The following is a 20,028-nucleotide window of genomic DNA, read 5'->3' as shown; positions in this document are numbered from 1 at the left end:
TGATGTCTCTCCAATTTAGAGACAAGGATGTCATGTGGGACAGTGTCGAACGCTTTACACAAGTCCAGGTAGATGATGTCAACTGCTCTACCCCTGTCCATCAGTTCTGTAGCCCCATCATAGAAGGCCACCAAGTTGGTCAGGCAGGATTTCCCCTTAGTGAAGCCATGCTGGCTGTCACCAAGCACCTTATTGATTTTCATGTGCCTTAGCATGCCTTCCAGGAGAATCTGCTCCAAGATTTTGCCAGGCACAGAGATGAGACTGACTGGTCTGTAATTCCCTGGGTCATCCATTTTCCCCTTCTTGAAAATGGGGGTTATATTTCTCTTTTTCCAGTCATCGGGAACTTTACCTGACTGCCATGATTTCTCAAATATGATGGCCAGCGGCTTCACAACTTCATTTGCCAGCTCCTTCAGGACCCGCGGATGGATCTCATCAGGTCCCATGGACTTGTGTACGTTCAGATTTTTAAGATGTTCTCGAACCAGTTCCTCTCCTACAGTGAGCCCAAGGTCTTCATTCCCACAGTCCCTGCATCTGCCTTCAAAGACTTCGGTGGTTTGGTCAGAGCCTTTGCCAGTGAAGACCGAGGCAAAGAAGTCATTCAGAACCTCAGCCTTCTCCAAATCCTGTGTAGCCAGTTCTCCTGAGAGCTTCCTGAGGGGGCCTACATTCTCCCTAGTCTGTTTTTTATTTGCTATGTACTTGTAGAATCCCTTCCTGTTATCTTTAATACCTCTAGCTATGTTTAATTCTGACTGGGCCTTAGCTTTCCTAACCTGGTCCCTAGCTTCTCGGACAACATCCCTGTACTCTTCCCAGGCCGCCTGTCCTTGCTTCCACTTATTATAAGCCTCTTTTTTAATTTGAATTTTCCTCAGGAGCTCCTTATCCATCCAAGGAGGTCTCCTGGCCCTCCTGATGCACTTCCTTCTGGTTGGGATGCAACACTCCTGAGCTTGTAGCAGGTGATCCTTGAATAACAGCCAACAGTCTTGGGCCCCTCTGCCCTCTAGGGCTGTATCCCATGGAACCTTCCTAAGCAGGTTTCTGAAGAGGCCAAAGTCTGCTCTTTTGAAGTCCAGGGCAGTGAGCTTGCTGCCCGCTCTTCTCACTGTCCTGAGGATCTCAAATTCGAGCATCTCATGATCGCTGCATCCAAGGCTGCCCTGGAGCGTCCCATTTCCAACGAGCCCTTCCCTGTTGGTGAGCATGAGGTCAAGCATGGCACCTCTCCTTGTCAGCTCCTCTATTACTTGCAGAAGGAAGTTGTCTTCTACACAATTGAGGAACCTCTGGACTGCTTGTGCCGGGCTGTACCGTCCTTCCAACAGATGTCAGGGTGGTTGAAGTCACCCATGATAACAAGGGCCTGCAAGTGTGAGGCTTTTCCCACTTCGTCTATGGAGTGCTTCATCCGCAGGTTCTCCTTTATCAGGCGGTCTGTAACAGATCCCCACAGTAATGTCTCCCATAGCTATATTCCCTTTAACCCTGACCCACAAACTCTCTGTGGACTGCTCACCTGTCCCCAGACAGAGTTCCATACTCTCCAGCCTATCCGTAACATAAAGGGCAACTCCCCCTCCCCACCTGCCAGGCCTGTCTTTTCTAAAGAGCCTGTAACCTTCCATTCCAACACTCCAGTCATAGGAGCCATCCCACCATGTTTCTGTGATGCCTATTATATCATACCCCCGTAGATGTGCACACATCTCTAATTTCTCTTGTTTGTTCCCCATGCTACGGGCATTTGTACAGAGGCATCTGAGCCGAGCTCCAACTGAAGCCGGCTCGTTGGCTGGAGCGGCTGGGGTATCTCTACATTGCTCCAAGCATTTATTATAGGTTCTGGCAACTGACTGGGTGCGTTGGGATGGAATGATGCCCCCCTCCCCCAGCACATCTAGTTTAAAGCCTCCTTGAGCAGTCTGGCAAGCCTCCTACCAAAACTGCTCTTTCCCTTCATCAGACCAGCTCCACCAGCCCCCACTAGACCTGGCCTACAAAAGCTTGTCCTTTTATTAATTAACACTCCATGAAATTCTTGTGTAGACTGTCATTATTCCTCTCTTTTCATGTTCTGATGCATGCTAAAATCGTTAAAAACCACAAGTGCTTAAAGCAGCAACACTGGCAGCTGAGATGCTGGTTTGCTGTTAGCAAAAATTTGTGTCAGACTTTCTTTTAATCCATGCAGCTATCCTCATAAGGCTTAATCTGAGGCTTTTCGTTGTGTTCCAGAAAAACCTTGTTAAACTTACAAATTCAGGGCTTTATCTGCAAGGAAGAATTAGCTTAACCTCAAATGCAGGATTTCTAGTAAATGACACTATTGTATATTCAGTAAAGACATGAAGATACAGCTGTACATTTTAGTACTCTGGTTTTCAAACAGCTATATAAAACTTTGCTGTATTCATACATGAATAATTAAAGGTGTGTAGCTGTTGGTTTTAACTGCAAGGATATAGTTTATGGTTGCGCAGTACTCCTCTGTGCCTTTTTGCACACCTAAATGCACACATGCCTGTGTTGTGGCGCAGTGAAAAGCAACAAAAGTTTGTTTGCCGATGACAGGAAGCTGGGGCCAGTGACTGATACACCTAAGCTGTGCTGCTATTCAGCAGGACCTGAGTAGGCTGGAGAATTGGGCAGAGAGCAACCTAATGAGGTTCAACAAGGGCAAGTGTAGGGTACTGTACCTGGGGAGGAAGACCCCCAAGTACCAGCACAGGTTGAGGTTGACCCTACTAGAGAGCAGCTCAGATGAGAAGGACCTGGGAGTATTTGTAGATGGTAAGTTGACTAGGAGCCAGCCCTTGCATAGGTTCCCCAGGAGGGACAAGTGTATCCTGGGAGGCGTGTGGCAGCAGGTTGAGGAAGGTGATCCTTCCCCTCTACTGACCCTGGTGAGGCCACATCTGGGTCCAGTTCTGTGCTTCCCACACAAGACAGACAAGGAGCTACTGGAGAGGGTCCAGTGGAGGCCACAGGGACCATCAGGGGTTTGGAACATCTTTCTTATCAGGAAAGATTGAGGGAACTGGGCCTGTTTAGTCTAGAGAAGACTGAGGGGGATCTTATAATGCATATAAATATCTCAAGAGATCTCTTTTGAGATATTTATGTGTGTTAATGGTGCCAGGCAATTTTCAGTGGTGCCCAGGAACAGAACAAGGAGCAATGGTCATAAACTAAACCACAAGAAGTTTCACCTCAACATGAGGAAGAACTTCTTCACATTGAGGGTGGCAGAGCTCTGGAACAGGCTGCCTAGGGGGGTTGTGGAGTCTCCCTCTCTGGAGACATTCCAAAACCGCCTGGACATGTTCCTGTGTAACCTGCTCTGGGTGGCCCTGCCTTGGCAGGTGGTTAGACTGAATTATCTCCAGAGGTCCCTTCAAGTCCTAATGATTCTGTGGTAAAAACCTGTTGGTTAAAGAAAAAAGGTATTACAGCTACTCTCCCTGGAGACTAGTAATACAGAATTATAAGGTTTGGAATACCTGTTTACTTTTTTCTTGGTTTTCAATTAGTTAATTTTATTTGGGATGTTCTATTTTTAGCAGCTAGATTTCTGATGTTAGGCTAAATTGGTTTCCATCTTTTAAGTTTCATTTGTTTTCACATAGTGCCTGAAGCCTGCACAGAACCTAGACCTGGAGATCTGTCTGTGCTTATACACCACTGTAAAGCTGCTTAGGTTTATTGAGGGTGCTTAGTAGCTCAGTGAGTCTCCTCTTATCACAAAATGTACTTTCCCTAAAGCATTCTTCCTTTTTCCTCTCTCCCTGTCATTTCTCACAAGTATTGGTGACCTGTTTAAACTCTCCGTCTTGATCCAGCAGGAATGTAGCTCAAGTCTCATCGTGACAACAGAGTTGGTAATCTGAGGCCGTCTGCTTTGACATCAGTATCTGAATTTACTTAGTCTCACTTCAGAAGCTGGTCTTTCATCTACTTTGGGAAATACTTTTTTTTTTTTAATTTTCCATGTAGCAAGAACATTTAACCAAAGGTAACAGTTTGACAGACCAACTTCTGAGCACGCGTTAGGCTTGAGTGGTAGTGAAGGCAGTGAATGTCACGGTTACTAGCATTTAATCAGAATACAGAAGTTTCCTGAGTGAGAGCCCTGATGGGGGACAGTTTTGGTCACTAAAGAGTATTTTTAGACTATATGGCATTTTCTTCATACTAGTTAAGATTTACTGTTACAGTGCCTGGGGCACCCATGCAGCCTTTCCAGATAGTAAGCGGCCTAATTATTTTTCCTGTCATTTTTCATTATGCCAATACAGATGCAGATTAATAGGATTTTTTTCTCAAGCTGTTGACCCTAAGCAACCATGAATTTGCACTGTAATAAAAAGTTGTTTCCTTTGAATGCATTTGGAAGCTATACAGGTTTGATTCACTGTTGGTGAACATAGACCTTTTAATAGCATACACAGCACCGCTGACTTACATGAAGTCATTGAATAATAGTATTACAGTATACCCCTTGTGTTTTTAACAGTGTGTGTAGGGGATTATTTTCTTAGATAGGCAAAATCATAGAATCGTAGAATGGTTTGGGTTGGAAGGGACCATAAAGATCATCCAGTTCCAACCCCCTGCTGTAGGCAGGAACACCTTCCCCTAGACCAGGTTGGTTACAACCCTGTTCAGCCTGGCCTTGAACACTGCCAGGGATGGGGAATCCACAACTTCTGTGGGCAACCTGTGCCAGGGTCTCACCACCCTCATAGTAAAGAGGAAAATGCGGCACACCAGACAGATCCCACAATGGCATCTGCTGCCCTTAACTCACTCCACCAAAGTGTTACTATGTTTAATGTCTTTCAGAATTCAGCTGCCTGGGAGCATTGCTACTGTACTCACCAGATTGACGTCTAAATATTTCAAATTGTTAGGTAGTGGCTTTTATTAACATTTCCAAAGTTCATTCTACTGTAACTGAGCAGCTTTATTACAGGGGGCCCCAGGCTGTCATGGTCTCAGTGTAATAGTATTGTATATGAGGAAGGGTAAACATGAGGAGCAATCTCAACTTCAGCTGTACTGCCTAATGAGCTCCTGATATTTGAGCAGGGGGGAAAGAACACATCATCCATGCCAAGAGCCAAGTGCTGCTCCCTGTGACTTGAGCATCCCTCATCTGTAGCTCAGACAGAGGACTTCTGCTCCACACAGCTGCCCGCTCTGCTTCACTCCATACAGGGGTTATGTCTGCATGGTCTCTTCTATGGGCATACATCAGCTTTCAGCTACCTTAGACACTGGATACTGGTCTGTTACTGGTAGCAGAGATTCAGTGCCAAGTGCCTGTGTTGAGCCAGCTTTCTTACTAGGTTTGGCTGATATTTACATTGGGTTGTTTTTAAAGAATTACCTAAACCGCACAAAATAGTAGGAGCAGTAGCCCCAGTGGTAACTACAGTAGAGACTTTAAGCAGTGTTGTTTTGTATTGAGTTTGATGTCTGGAAGCTATAGTTGTGACCATGTTACGCATCACTGGTTTAAGGAGTGGTTGCTCAGCAGAGATTGTTTATACCATGCATCAAAAGAGAGGAAGTAGTGACAGTCACGGAAACATGTGGAGCACTGAGGTATAGAGAATGAAGTTGCAGTGAAAGTGGTTTGGTTTGGTTTGGGTTTTTTTTGAGGGAAGCAGATGTTTCATCAGTGCAAAGAGCAGCACTCCTAAGCAGTGGTTCACAAGCTTTTGTATCCACAGCTCTGCTCCCTTATGCAGTTTTGTGTTTATCATGTTTAGCTTAGGGTCCCAAGCATATTTATCTGGGGAGCTAGACTAAAAGCTATAGGATGGATTTTTACTTTGGTCTCAGTTCTTGCCACTGCTGTAGTGACTTCTCCATATGCGCTTCTGATAAAGTTCTCGCAATAGCTTTGTTTCCCTTGCCTCATCACCTTGCTTTAATTAGCAGAACAGGGAAGATGATAAAGGGTGACTTCGCAGGAAGATCTGTGTCCTAACAGCGCTAAGCCACTGCAGATCTTCTCAGCCAAGCAGTTTTGCTGAGCATGAGGCATTCTTTGTCAGAGACCAGAGAGCAGAAAATGCTGAGAGGCAAATGTCTGAAATGTAAATTGGTAGTTGAAGGATTACCAAAACCTGTATCTGATTATATTTTCTCAGTGACTGAGGTTGTTTCAGTTCTTCTTTTACCTCCTTATTTGCAAATGCACAGCTTATCCTACGCATAGTGGCAGGCTGATACCAATTCATAGAAACCTCTGGATTAAATTAAGTCATTCCATTAAGTTCCTTCCATTAGTAATTAAGTTAATTTTTCAAAGTTGCTTTTATTTTTCTCACAGAGTGATCACATAAGAGCTGCATAAACACTTTAATGCACTTTGGGAAGAAGCCAACATGGAGGGAAAGCACATCTGTCCCTTTCTCACTCTTCTTGCAGGAAGGCAGGAACTTGAAGAAGTAGTTTGCATATTTCAGCAAATACAACATACACTTTTGAGACTTTCAAACCCCTTTCAAACCTTTACTACTCACGAATGTAACTTCCTAAGAGTGCAGGAATTCAAGACATTGAGCTTCATAGTTACAGGATTAATGCTTCTGGCAGTCCATAGATCTTAATCTTTAGCACTTCAGAGGGAAAATTAGTGTCTTTAACTACAGTACCATTAACTACAGTTATCCCTTTCCATGCTCTATTAATAAGCAGAATGAATGGGATTGCATGGGAAGAGTCTTCCCTAAAGAGCCGTGCTCTGGCAATTTGACACCTCCATGCACATTTGTGCAGCTGCCATACTGGTAACGGGCTATACCTGCTGTCTGAAGATCGGCCTTCTCAAACATATTGTCTTTGTAACCTGAACTAATTCAGATACCAAATGAGAAAAATTATCACTTCAGCAATTTCACAAAACCAAATATTTTAGGCAATGATTTTAGGTATGGGTAGGTATCTTTATCTGAAGGATTTTTTAGCTGACTTTATCAGCTGTTTGACTTGTCTTCTTACCTAGACCAATTTGTTTTTCATTGGAGTTGATTTTTAAATTTCTCTAAGGCAGAAATTCAGAAAGAAGATAATAAGGTTGCTTGATCATTATATCAATGTTTTTTCTGTAGATCAAGCACAAAATACTGCGGCTCAGCACAAAAAGCCAAATAAAGGAAATGACTGGAGCTTGCCCACACTAATACCTAAATAAAAGCCTAATAAATCTAACAGGAGTTCTCCCTTAAATTATTACAACTATCACAGTGTGGTGATTGGAAAGTATTTCAGACTAAAATCAGTGCAGAAGACAAAGAGATATTCCTGATCTTTTCTGGCCCTACAGTATTATTCCAAAAGCAAGGGCTGTGTGCTCCCTAGGTTCTGGTCAGGTATTTCAAGTGGTTTGTTGAAGGGCAAGAACTTTGTTGTCAAAGGTTGTTAAATACCTTCTCTGTAAGCCACTGGAGGAGAATAACCAGAGTGCTACAGCAGGCAGGAGGGAAGAAATTATTACTCTTGGGTCCTTTCCACTATATTATGACAGCACTCATAAAATAACTCCGATTAATAATGATTAGGTCTAACTGTAATCTTTTCAAAATAGATAAATGGCACAGTTTCTACTGGTGAATGCTTTTTGTGTCTCTGGAGGAATAGGAATTGCAGTGTGGGTTACTGATGGGAGTTCTTACATTGGATGAATAATCTTTGTAATTGCTGCCTTTGGGTTTGTCATGTCTGAATCCTGCCTGATGCATATGTGTGAAAGTCTAGATAGGATTGCAGTGAATACACGAATATTAATTTCTTTTAGTGAATCGCCTCTTAAACTTTGTGAATAGCGTTTCAAATTGTCATCAAGACATCCATTCCCTTTCCTAGTGAAAAGCTGAGTTGCAGGCAGAACGCAGTAGCAAAGACTGGTCCATGCTGGACTTGCCCCTGTGCTGTTGTGCACCCTGTATTCTGGATTGTCCATCTGTCTTGAATCATCACAGATTCTTCTTTCCCCATGCTTATTTGGGATTTTCACCCAGCAGGCTTATTGGCATGACACTATATCTAAACTGACCAAAGAAGCCAACATAAGCACTTGCCAAAAGGCAGTTTTGATCTTCCCTGGCTGCCTCAGTCTATTTTCCTTTTCAGATGCAATCAGGGGCATGTGATCCTGATTCAGAGTATTCATCCCATCTCATGTCTATGATTCAGACATTTGGGAGGAAAGAAAAAAAAGAATGCTATCCTTGAAGAAGGTAACTCCATGTCAGACTAGAGTTTGGCTAGTACGGAATTTGCCTCACCAGGCTTAAGAAAAAACATAATAATTAATAAAACAAAGGTTGTACGCAGAAGCAAAGGAGAACAAAAGACTTTATTCTCTACTTCCCATCAGCAGGCAATGGCTGGCCACTTCCCGGGAAGCAGGGCCTCAGTACGCATAGTGGAAGATAAACATCATGAATAACAAATACCCCCCCTCTTCCTTCTCCTTTCTCTTAGCTTTTGTTGCTGAGCAGACATCGTATGGTCTGCAATATCCCTTTGGTCATTTTGGGGCTTCTGTCCTGGCTGTGTCCCCATCACAGATCTTGCTCACCCTCAGCCTCCTGGTGAGGGGGAATGTTGGAGAGGCAGCTTTGATGCTGTGGAGTGCTGCTCAGCAGCAGCCAAAGCACTGGTGTTGTTACCCACACCTTTCCGGCTACCAGTACACAGCACAGCACTGTGAGGGCTGCTGTGGGGAAAACTAGTTCCATCCTGGGGAAAACTAGCTCCATCTCAGCCAGACCCAATACATAGGGATATGACAAATGCCTCCATCCAAGATAAAACTTGTACTCTTGTCTCTAGTTTTGATATGCTGTGTGTGTGGTGCTGGACAGTAGACATGATTATTTTTTTGTTTTAGAAAAAGAAAGCGGGTTTGTACTGCCTTGAACTGAAGGTAATGCAGTGCAGCTTATTCTTCTCCCATGACTTTGTTGCTTCAGGGACACAGTTCTAAAACTGCCTTAATGACTGTAGGTTCACATTGACTTCATTCTTACCTAGGAGAATACTTTCTTATGAATGTACGTTAGAAAGTCATTCTGTGTTTACAAACACAGTGGTAATTAACACAGTCCTTTGCTTCAGCTGGCTGACAGCAAATCCATGCTGGAGCAGGAGAAAGAGTGAACCAGGAAAACTGAATATGTGTATGAATAAGCTGCTAACTGTTTTGTAGCCAAGCTCAAGCCAAGACTGTCTGCTTTTTAATACCAAAGTAATACTTTAAAGATGGGTTTATTTTCTAAATTTTAGGGTTTGATACTTTGTTTCAAGTCACTAAAGACATTTAAAAAATCAGGGTGGTTTTACATGCTTCAGAGCTCCTTGAAAGCAGTTGGCAGCAAATAATCTGCCTCACCAGAAGTTACTTGGTAGTTCTCAGTATCTGTGCATGATACAGGAAATCGAATATGAAGGCTTCTGTCTGAACAGAACGCTGTTAGCGAGCAGTGAGGAGAGAGGAAGAATGCGTCTTTGAATAAAAAAAATGTTCACAGAAAAAGCATCCTTTGAGTTCTTATAAATCTATTTCAGGAACAGGCAGTTTCTATCAAAAGATATCAGTTGCTATGTATGAAAATCTTTAAAAGTTTTAAACTTTGTTGGAGAGAGGCAAAGAGGGCTAGCTGCACTCCAGAGTTTACTGGTTTATGTTATCTTGCATTTCTGTGACACACCCAAGGCTTTGTACTAAATCTCATTCCTGAGCAGAATCTTTGATGCTACTGTGCCAAGTGTTGGGCTCAAAAGCCCAGAGTTTTACAGGCTTGTTCTGAGCTAGAATTTTCAGGATACTGTTCTAGACTAGTAATTGGTGTCTCACATTTTGTTTAAGGAGCAGACGTTTGGGGTATTGAAATCTCAACTCAAAGAACTCAAGCAGAAAGAAAGTTGATTCTGGGTTTTGGGGTTATTTTTTATTGGCAGCAGTGTATTACCTTGGTCTTCTATGATAAAGGCTTGCACTTCATAAAAACTTAGACAAATCAAGGCTATAGAGCCAGCCAAAACTACAAATTCTGACTGAGACCTACTTGGCTTTGCTGAATCATCACAAGCTCTGGGCAGTGAGTCAGCCAAGAGCTGCTTTTCTCTTCAGTATTGTGTAAACACAAGATGTTTCCCTGGGCTAAATATTATAAAGTAAAAAAGTCATGTTTATTTGATCTTTTTTTTTCTTTTTATGTCATCTGTTATAGAAAAATTGGTTAATACATAAAGCTACCATCTGAGGCCTCTGAAAATCTGAAAATCCTTTTCTTTTATATTTTTATCAGCTCAGTCCTGAACATGAAGCAGTTCAGGATATCCTCATTATTTTATTTGGTTCTATAAGGGATAATGATTTGGATCACACTGCTGACAAGTCTTCATTTATTGTAGGGAAATTATTTTGGAAATTGCTGTTTCATTTAAAGTAAGAAGAAAAAAGCATAGGACTTAATTCATAGTTCTGCCACAATGTGATTTGAACCCTTAAAATTCAAAGTGAAGGCTCTGCAGCTGACTTGTGCATTTTCAGGGAAAACTTGGGTATGGATACATTGGTGTATGTAAGCACCGCGTGAGGTTTTAATCATTAGGATACTTTAAGTTTGTTGGCTGTGACAAGCACTGGAAAAGCTAGTGACTTTTCTAGGCATCACATCCTTTTGCTTCTGGCAAGTCCTTTCATGCATCTTACATCTTTCCAGAAATGGCTCTTCATGGGGATTTAATGGGAGGTAGTTACCTCGCTGAGCTGTCAGACCCACAAACACTTGCATAGTTGCTTTTTCTGCCCACCCCTGCTGCCTGCAGGTCTGGCTAAGCACCTGCAGCTGGGCAGGGAGTAGTCCCAGTCCCTTTGCTTTAGGTTTTCAGCTCTAGTGGTGGCTGCTACTGTGGAAATTCAGCATGGATTGGTGGGCATCAGTCTGCCCACGGATTTATCCCTTCAGCAGTCCCTCACCATTCATGTGGTTGAAGTGGATGGCAGCTAGGAATATAAGAGATAAATATGTACATATAATAGAAATGCGAGCTGGAATATAATTTACTCCCTTTTTTGACCCCATTTACTTTAGTATGATCAAATGCTTTTAGTTTGCAACGATGCTTTCTCTTTTAAAATCTGCATCTATTGTCTGATTATGGAATTTGTTAACATAGCCCTTTACGTTTGTTATTCTGCTGAAATCTGTGATTAACTGTGGCTTCTTTTTTTTTCCCTTCTTACATTGTTTACAACTTTTAAGACGTAATACTGCTGAAAAAACAGTTGTCTGACATTAAGAATACTGTTTCAGTGACTGGTACTGCTGCATATGGTATTTACAAGACTGATTAATGGTTTTTCCTAGGAAAAAGGTTGTTGAATTATATTAATACCATATAGTAAGATCAAGTCTGACTCTGCTTTTAGTACTTGTTTAGTCATGATTCAGCATGAAGGGCAAAGGCAGGGTGCAGTGTGTGCGTATGTGTCTGTACATGCAGGAGGTGGTAGGAAATGGCTTCACCATTCTTCTGTGGCACAGCAAAAGCAGAGCTCCTTTAAAAAGAGCTGTACAAGTGAGCTGCACATGCAGTCTTTTGGCTTCTTTATCTCACCTTACAAAATAGATGATCCTGAGGGTAGAGAATTAAAAAAAAAAATAACCCGCAACAAAAAACAACAAGGCCCTGATGAGAACATGCACAGATGCAGTACCAGCTCCACAGTAGAACTGTAATCCTCCCTTCTGCCCCAAAATCAAAGACAAATGTTAAAGACATTAAAAAGGTGACTGGTGTTTGTCCTTTTTTCCCCCTTTCAATAGTGCGGCTTCATGACAGCATCTCAGAAGAAGGATTCCATTACTTAGTCTTTGACTTGTAAGTATGAATTTTGCATATATTTAGCATGTTGGGGATGTGGTACTCAAACTTTTAGATGTAAATACAAGTTCACAAGGTAAATGAGTGGTTCTGGTGCACTGAGTTGGACAAACATGTAAACAGAGCTGGAAGGACAGTAACATATTTGGTCATTTGCATGTGCAAGAACTGATTTGCATCACACATTAAATTCCATATTAAATGAATATTAATTCCGTATTAAAAACTCTGAATAAGCAGGGCCACTGTTGAAGTGGATTTTAGTATCAAATATAGGTATGTAAGTACATTTGCATGATGTCTGCCAAAGCTAAGCAAACACAGGACTCAGAAACAATAATTTGCTGCAAGCCAGTTATCTGTAAAGGAACAAAAAAAAAAAAAAAAAGCCACCAACGTGTGGAACAATAGTTTCTCTTCAGAAAATCTCCACTGTGGGATTGAAAGGTAAGCCTGAGTTTCCTACAGGGAAAGATTCTTTCAGTGTATTATTCCCAATTCATGTCTTACCAATAGAATGTTTCATTTTGACATCATTCAGAATATAAAATGCCCAGCATATAGAAAGGAAGTTTCCTATTTACTTTCCATTTTGCTTCAGGACTTTGAGTCCTGTGAGTTGTTCATGTAGTGACTGCATATGTGGAGCTTATTCCTCCCAGATCAGGCTGTTCAGTGGAAGAAGGAATTGTGACAACATAAACTGGGTGTCTCATACTCTCAACTTAAAGAAAGACACTGACATTCTTCATTCTGCCTGGGACAAGCAAACTTTTCTAGTCACCAGAAAAGTTACAGCTTTTAGTTCTGGGTATGGGCAAACATGAATGATTAGGGATTATTTTACAAAACTTTAGTTATTTGAGTAGAACTACCTATTTCAATTGCAAAGTTTTCCAGGCAGTTTATGATTTTGACAAACATGACCACCACTCCCCCCAAGAGCTTTGTTAGATCCAACATGCTGGTTAAAAGGAAAATATGTTATTTCCTCTAAATATGTGAAACAGCTCATTTCTAAGCATACAAACTGAAATACTTTTATTCCGTGTAGGTGGGTTACAACCTGGGTCTTCCACAATCAATTTTGTGCTCTCATGTTCAGGTTATGTTCTGGTTTATCTTCTCACTTAGTTTCTTTAAAGAAATTTGTGAAGAATTCTTCCAGGCTAGATTTCAGACTAGTAGTACAAAATATTAAATAGCCTGTCTGCAGTGAAGGGGTTCAGGATTCAGTGCTCAAATCCTAACTGGGCTCAGAAGGAACTTGTATCTGACTTGTGTATATCCCAGGTAAGCGCTCTGACTATTGGCTTAAAAATGGTTGTAGGGCACAACACGCATACTTGTTCTCTGACATGCACTGGGGTTTTCTTCTGCTTTTTTTGGGGGGGGGGGTGTTTTTTTTGTTGCGTTTTTTTGTTGTTTTTTTTTAAGAGGAAATCTTTCTATGTGGAATTGGAAAAATCTTCTTAATCCTGAACCTTTCCAAGAAGTGCGTGCAGAATTCTTGGTTCTAAGGACAATATCACTAGTGTGGCATTTTTATTTTTTTGTTGTGCTATTGTACTTTTAGAAACTATAGCCTACTGTAATTGCAGTGAGTCAACTTCTGCATTAAATTTCATATATCATGCCAGACATATCTCAGGAGATTGCAATGTGAACTAGGAGTCATTTGAACAGCTACAGAGTTGTAGTTACCAGTATCTATATCTCAGTAGTAACAGAACAAATACAAGCCTGTATTCCGCATCTGGAATATTGTGTCCAGTTCTGGGCCCCTCAGTTCAAGAAGGACAGGGACCTGCTGGAGAGAGTCCAGCGCAGGGCAACGAAGATGATTAAGGGAATGGAACATCTCTCTTACGAGGACAGGCTGAGGGAGCTGGGACAATTTAGCTTGGAGAAGAGGAGACTGAGGAGTGACCTCATCAATGTTTACAAATATGTAAAGGGTGAGTGTCAGGATGACGGAGCTAGGTTTTTTTCAGTGATGTCCAGTGATAGGACAAGGGGCAGTGGGTGTAAACTGGAGCATAGGAGGTTCCATGTGAACATCAGGAAAAATTTCTTTACTGTGAGAGTGACATCACTGGAACAGGTTGCCCAGGGGGGTTGTGGAGTCTCCTACGTTGGAGATATTCAAGGCCCGCCTGGACAAGTTCCTGTGTGATGTACTCTAGGTTACCCTGCTCTTGCCGGAGGGTTGGACTAGATGATTTTTTGAGGTCCCTTCCAACCGTTAGGATTCTGTGATTCTCTGAACAGACTTAAACATGTGCAAGAACCGCATGAGTTTGCGTTTCATCCTCTTCAAAGAAAGAGGGCTTCAACACACACACACACACACACACACACACACACACACACACACACATATGCAGCTTACTATGTTTAGATCATTTGGTTTGGGTTTTTTTTGTCAAAATAAATTACTTTGCAAAAACAGAAACCATCTAAATAGCAGAGGCAATGACTGTACCTACTGATCATTGTCTTTGGAAAAGCAACATCTTACATTCGTAAAGAACATTTGCCTCATTATTAAGGATGGTTGCTCAGTTATTTTTTCATTCAGAATAAGAAATTACAGCTTTAATGCTTACTAATTCCATTTTTTTTTTGTGAAACTTCATCTTCACTGCAGTTACAAATATGTGGGTTAGTGGTTTGTTTAAATGTACATAAATGAGCTGCCACAAAAAAGGTACCATATCTACTTCTTTAATTTGAAGGCCAAGTACATACTTTCATTTATTTATTTATTTACTTTCTATTCAACAGGAGCCTGACTGTGGTGTAACACTGTCACTCCACCCACACATACCATCATGTCATTTTCTTAATGAATTCTTTCACTCTGTGGAATTCGGTGCAACTGTTTCTTTAGAAATTTCTTTCAGACTGCATCCCACATAAGAAAGTGAAGACTGTTTTTTTTGTTAATAGAAAAAAAAAAGCCTAATCATTGCCACTTTCTACTTTGAATTTCTAATAATCTGTGTTGAATTAATGTCATGGGGATGCCTGCAATCTGAAGGAGAATCCTGTTGCTTCACTTCTATAGCTGTGCTTTTACCTGGAGGGAATAAAAGAGATTAACGTACTCTGTTGAAGGCATGCATTTGAATGAAGAGCTCTTGTGCCAAAATGTGAAGGTGGAAGTCTTCTAAAATCCATGTGGAAACTGGACATTGAACAATGAAAGATGTGCTTTCTGATAAAATGTGGTGTTGGGGTATTCATGTAAGAAGCTCTGCATAGAAAATAGATGCACTAAAGTATTCACACATACACACACACACACACATATATATATATGTTGGTAACGCCCCATCTCTGAAATACATACATGATGGTGCCATTCTGGAACATGGTAGTTTTGCACTTGAGTAGACAAAATTTTTTTCAAGGTCCTGTTGACATCACTTTCAAGGAGTGGTGGCGTCTTACTGGTCTACCAACATGGCCCCTACATACAAGATTACCTGAGATAGCCGCCTATGATCTTTCTCCCAAGCAAAGAACTTCCTCCTGTTATATTTCTCTCACTAGATATAGTGAAGTGATTAGCAGAATAGTAAAACGTGCAAAGTAAGACTAGTAATGGACTTAATGAAGTTTGTTACTCCTCCCTTACTGCTTGAGGCAAGTGTGATTAGGGTTTGCATCTCTTAGCCCATTTCAGTTGTTAAGCACAAATGAGATTGTCTTCAGCGTTAATAATGTTAAATGAGTTAAAATCCAATCAATTCTGTCGTTATTAATTGCTGTGTCTGAATGGAAACAGCTGTAGCACTTGAAGACTCTCTTGTGCAAGTTAGTAAGATTCAGTGTTGCCCATTTTCATGCACTTGAGATGCAACAATTGGTACATTAAGACTCCTGGTGTTGCTGTTGAATCCAAGTGGAGGGATTGTATGTGTAGAAGAAACCAAAATACAAAAAAAAATAAATAAATCCTAATTGCAAAACAATGTTTGCTTTAGTTTACATGTTCTGGACTGGTGTTTGCATAGGATACATGCCTGAACCGCTCTTTTTGGGAAGTAGAAAGGTCACAGATAAATGTACCAAGTATATAGCCATCGTAATTTTGTAAGACTGCTTCCTTGCACCTTCATTATGAAAACAATTTAAGAAATAAGAAGTCTAGGAGGAAACAATGCCAGTGTGATCAGCAGCAGCAGAGGCTTTTCTAGCCAGCTTTGCTAATCCTTTTAAATGTCTTCTTAAAAATATAAACTTTCCTAATCAATCATATGGTATATGAAGTTGAGTATTTTTGTATGTGTTATTACAAATGTTTCCAACAAAAGAAAGTGGCATTTAACACTGTAAATGCAGTAATTTGTTTACTGAGTGTTAAAAGTCAGTTGAATGAAGTAGTTAAAAATTGCATTGTGATGTACCTCTTCTGTGAGGTGAGCAGAAATATCATCCTTTGGATATGGAATCCTTCTGCCTCCCTCTTTGCAGGTTTCCTGGAAGCATACCTGGTACAGAGGGCCTTGGTGTTTTCACATGCTGCTTGTACTTCTGTTTGAACAAACCCACTTGCTTAATTTGTTGCCATTTTAGTGTACTCTTCAGAAAAGTATGGAAGAAGAGTAATAACTTGTGAGAGGCAGTGGCTTTTAATTTGTATCCTGAGAGTTACCAGAGCTCATATCATGCATGTCCTATTGTGAAACAGGATCTCACTGAAGTTGACAATTTATCTGTATCAGAAAGCCACTGAGATAGATTTACTTCCCATTCTAATCTTGAGAACAGAACAGCTCAGCAGGTGTTCATGTAGCTTTATACCAAAGGACTAAAGTTGGTTTGCTGCTTTTTTTTTTAACTTTTTGCCCTCTGCTTTACGATCTCACTTATATTTTATACAAGATACAAGGGAAAAAAATCCTAACAAAATGACATCTAATAAGGAGTAGTATGCTTTATCACAACTTTGGCATTAAACTGTATGGACTACAGTTTTATATAGCAGCTTATTGTAACTGCTCTGTTCTTTATTTATAAAATAAGTGAGTAACATAGGTTGGTAAAGATCCTTAGAAGTTTTCTGGTCTGACCCCCTTCTACAACACAGTCCAATTGAATCAGTTTGCTCAGGGGGTTTTCAAGGTTGGAACATCTTCAAGAATGGAAATTCCACAACCTCTTTGAGCAACAAGTGCATAGTAAATAATTATAATAACAATAAAGGAAGAAAAATCCTTGTATCTATTTGATATTTCCAGTGTTTCAGCTTGTCTGTTGTCTTTCATGCTGTCTCTGCATATCTACCCATTAGAGGGTTGTGAACAGCAATGAGATCTCCCCGGAGCCTTTCCATCTTAATGGTGAAAAGACCTAATTATCTCAGCCTCTCCATGGGCGTCCAAATCTGATGAATTTGGTTGCCCTTCATTAAACACCATTGTGTCAATGTTGTTCATGTTCTGGGGAGCCCAAAAGGGGACATGATCCAGGTGTGTTCTCATGTGTGCCAAATGCCAGGGAAGAATTGCTTCCTTCAACCTCCTGGCTCTCCTATATATATCATGATGCAGCAGATCTTTGCTGCTGCAAGGGCTCATTGCTCATGCACTCTTAGTGTGCAAAAGCCACTAACATGGCTATACTGATTTTCTGAGTCAGAGGCTCAGGAGATGCAGGAGAGTTCTGGCCTCTCTTAATCCCCTGTACTACCTTCCTTCATTATGGCCATGTAGCTACCTTCTGAGAATGATTCCTGATGTATCCTTGAGAGTGACAGGGCATGGGAGTTGCTGACTTACTGTTTGTCAGTGAAATTCACCTTATCTGTTCCTGCTTTCATTTTTTTCATCACGTAGCAATGGGTATGAATACCAAGCAAATGTTTGGTGTCAGCAAGTAAGAATGCATATCCCCCCCTCTCTTCTCCATGCTCAAGAACAAGCATCAGCTTGGTGTTTTCTCCCACTGAAACGCACTTTGATGACAAAAACTTTTTCTTTCTTGGCTTGGATCAAAATGAATGTTTTAGGGAAGAGTAAGATCAAATGATGCTTTTTTTTTTTTTTCATTCATCACAAAGTGAGAATTATTCCTCTTTACCAGAACTGTGGTAGACAAATACACATGCAAAATGGAGGTATCAAAGACTGTCAAAATATGCATCAATCAAACTTTTTGTGTTAAAGGAGCCAAAACCAGTTTCTGGAAGGTAAAAGACAAAGAGAATGCAAATAAGGCAACCAGCTATTTTACCTCCTTCTGCTTTTATTGCAGACTTTTTTACAGAACAGCATTGTTATCTGAAAGTGATTACTTTCTGTTGTGGTTTAAACCCAGCCAGACATCTTGTTCACTCACTTCCCCCCCTTCTTGCCCTCCCCCTACTCCCAGAGGGACGGAGAGGAGAATCGAAAAGAATGCAACTCCCACGGGTTGAGATAAGAACAGTTTAGTAACTAAGGTATAACACAAATCACTACTGCTACCACCAATAATAATAATGATAAAGGAAATAACAAGGGAAGAGAATACAGCACCTCACCACCAGCCAACTGATAACTCGCCCCCCCCCCCCCCCCCCCCCCAGCCCAACCAAGCACCGTTGGATACCTTGTCCAACCCTGCACTCTCCGTTACATGCTGGGCATGACGTGCTGTGGTATGGAATACCCCTTTGGTCAGTTCGGGTCAGGTGTCCTGTCTCTGCTTCTTCCCGACTTCCCCTCCTCCCTGGCAGAGCATGAGGCTCACAAAGTCCTTAGCCAAACGAAAACGTCATTATCAGCTCTGTTCCCAGGCCGAAAGTCAAAACAGAGCACTGCATCAGCTACCAAGAAGGAGAAGCTACTGCTGAACCCAGGACACTTTCCAAGTCAGCAAGGTGTAAACTCAGATAAAGGATGATGTATCCCAAATGTAAATGGAAATATGAAAATAAAGTTCTTTAACTGGCCTTCTTGAGGAAAGGAACTGTGCTGCTGATTGAGCAGGTCATTTCTGTCATTATCTAATGTGACTAAATAAACTGAGATCCACAATGAACAGTTAGTACAGAAATTTGCAAACGAGTGTTACAGCTCTGGAGGTTACAAGTATCCCCACTTTTAATTTTTTTATCCATTTAAACTTAACTGTATTCATTGTAATATAGATTTTCAAGCATCTTAATCTTTAAGCATCCCTACTCTAGTTTTTATGTTAGTGAATTCATTGAGATTATAATGTGCTATAAAAAAAATCACTCTATTCATAATCGGCAAAGAAATATGAGCACTGATCTTCCATCTAGGAATTATTTATGTTGGCACATCAGTAGGATGAAAGTTTTTGAAAGCAGGAATCAGACTAACTCGTGCATCCTGTCTGCTGAGGCTGTGTGAAGGTGCTCTGGTTAGCTTGTGTTCCTGATTTTACCCTTACATTTATTCACAGGTATTGTATGCTTATTCATTAGTCTACCAATATCGTCCCTTACAGCACTCCTTTATGGAGAACAGGGTTCCTGTTCTTTGTCTTCAGTAGTTATTTTCATCCCTCTTAAACTTTGTTTTGCCAAGCTAAACTGTCTTGGCTTCTATGGGAAGATATGAGTAAGTGAATAGACAGACTAGTAGTAATTTTCTGGTCATACTGCTGATTTAGTTCCCTTTTCTCAATGACCAGAACTGTGTATCATATGAGGAGGGATTTTACTGTGGTGTGTCAAAACATTGCTGTCACCATTTTTCAAATGCATTCCAAGCATCCTGCTGGTGACTCATTCTGAACTGTCATCTTTCGGTTATAACAACACAGTTTTATTTCTTTTTAACCACTTCCTACTATTAAATCATTGGCTCTACAATGAAACTCTGAGGATGCAGCCATGCATGGCTGCTTCTGTTACTGGTTCCCTGGATCATACAATTCTTCTTTCATACCATTAATGCCTCTTAAATTATTTGAAGTGACACTTTTTCTAAACTATTTCTACTTTCTTGTCAAAGACAACTGAAAATTTTGTAGAAAAAAGAAAAATCTTATCATTTAACTGATTAAGGTACTGTGCTTCTAATGATACTCTCCTTCCAACTCAGTAATCCTCTTTCTAGCAAAAGCACAAGAGGTACCCTCAGG

At 41.0% G+C, this 20,028-nt stretch overlaps 1 protein-coding gene and 1 long non-coding RNA gene across 20 annotated transcripts in view; both read left to right on the top strand.

The window, feature by feature from the left end:
• The window catches only part of CAMK2D (calcium/calmodulin dependent protein kinase II delta), a 157,332-nt gene that overhangs the window by 81,829 nt on the left and 55,475 nt on the right, over window positions 1-20,028 (top strand). For all 19 annotated transcript variants that reach the window (XM_062620892.1, XM_062620888.1, XM_062620907.1 and 16 more), the window contains exon 4: window positions 11,865-11,919. In XM_062620892.1, coding sequence (XP_062476876.1) covers window positions 11,865-11,919 — 55 coding nt within the window. The remainder of the gene's footprint in view (window positions 1-11,864; window positions 11,920-20,028) is intronic.
• LOC134164773 (uncharacterized) lies at window positions 16,802-19,929 on the top strand. Its single transcript, XR_009965255.1, has 2 exons — window positions 16,802-18,234; window positions 18,786-19,929. It is a non-coding gene; the product is annotated as an uncharacterized LOC134164773 (long non-coding RNA).

This window comes from Pezoporus occidentalis, unplaced genomic scaffold, assembly GCF_034315485.1.
Source record: "Pezoporus occidentalis ecotype Australia unplaced genomic scaffold, CSIRO_AGI_Poc_V1 ctg224, whole genome shotgun sequence".
NCBI lineage: Eukaryota > Metazoa > Chordata > Aves > Psittaciformes > Psittacidae > Pezoporus > Pezoporus occidentalis.
The sequence above is the reverse complement of the archived record's forward strand: the minus strand, read 5'-3'. Positions and strand labels throughout refer to the sequence as shown.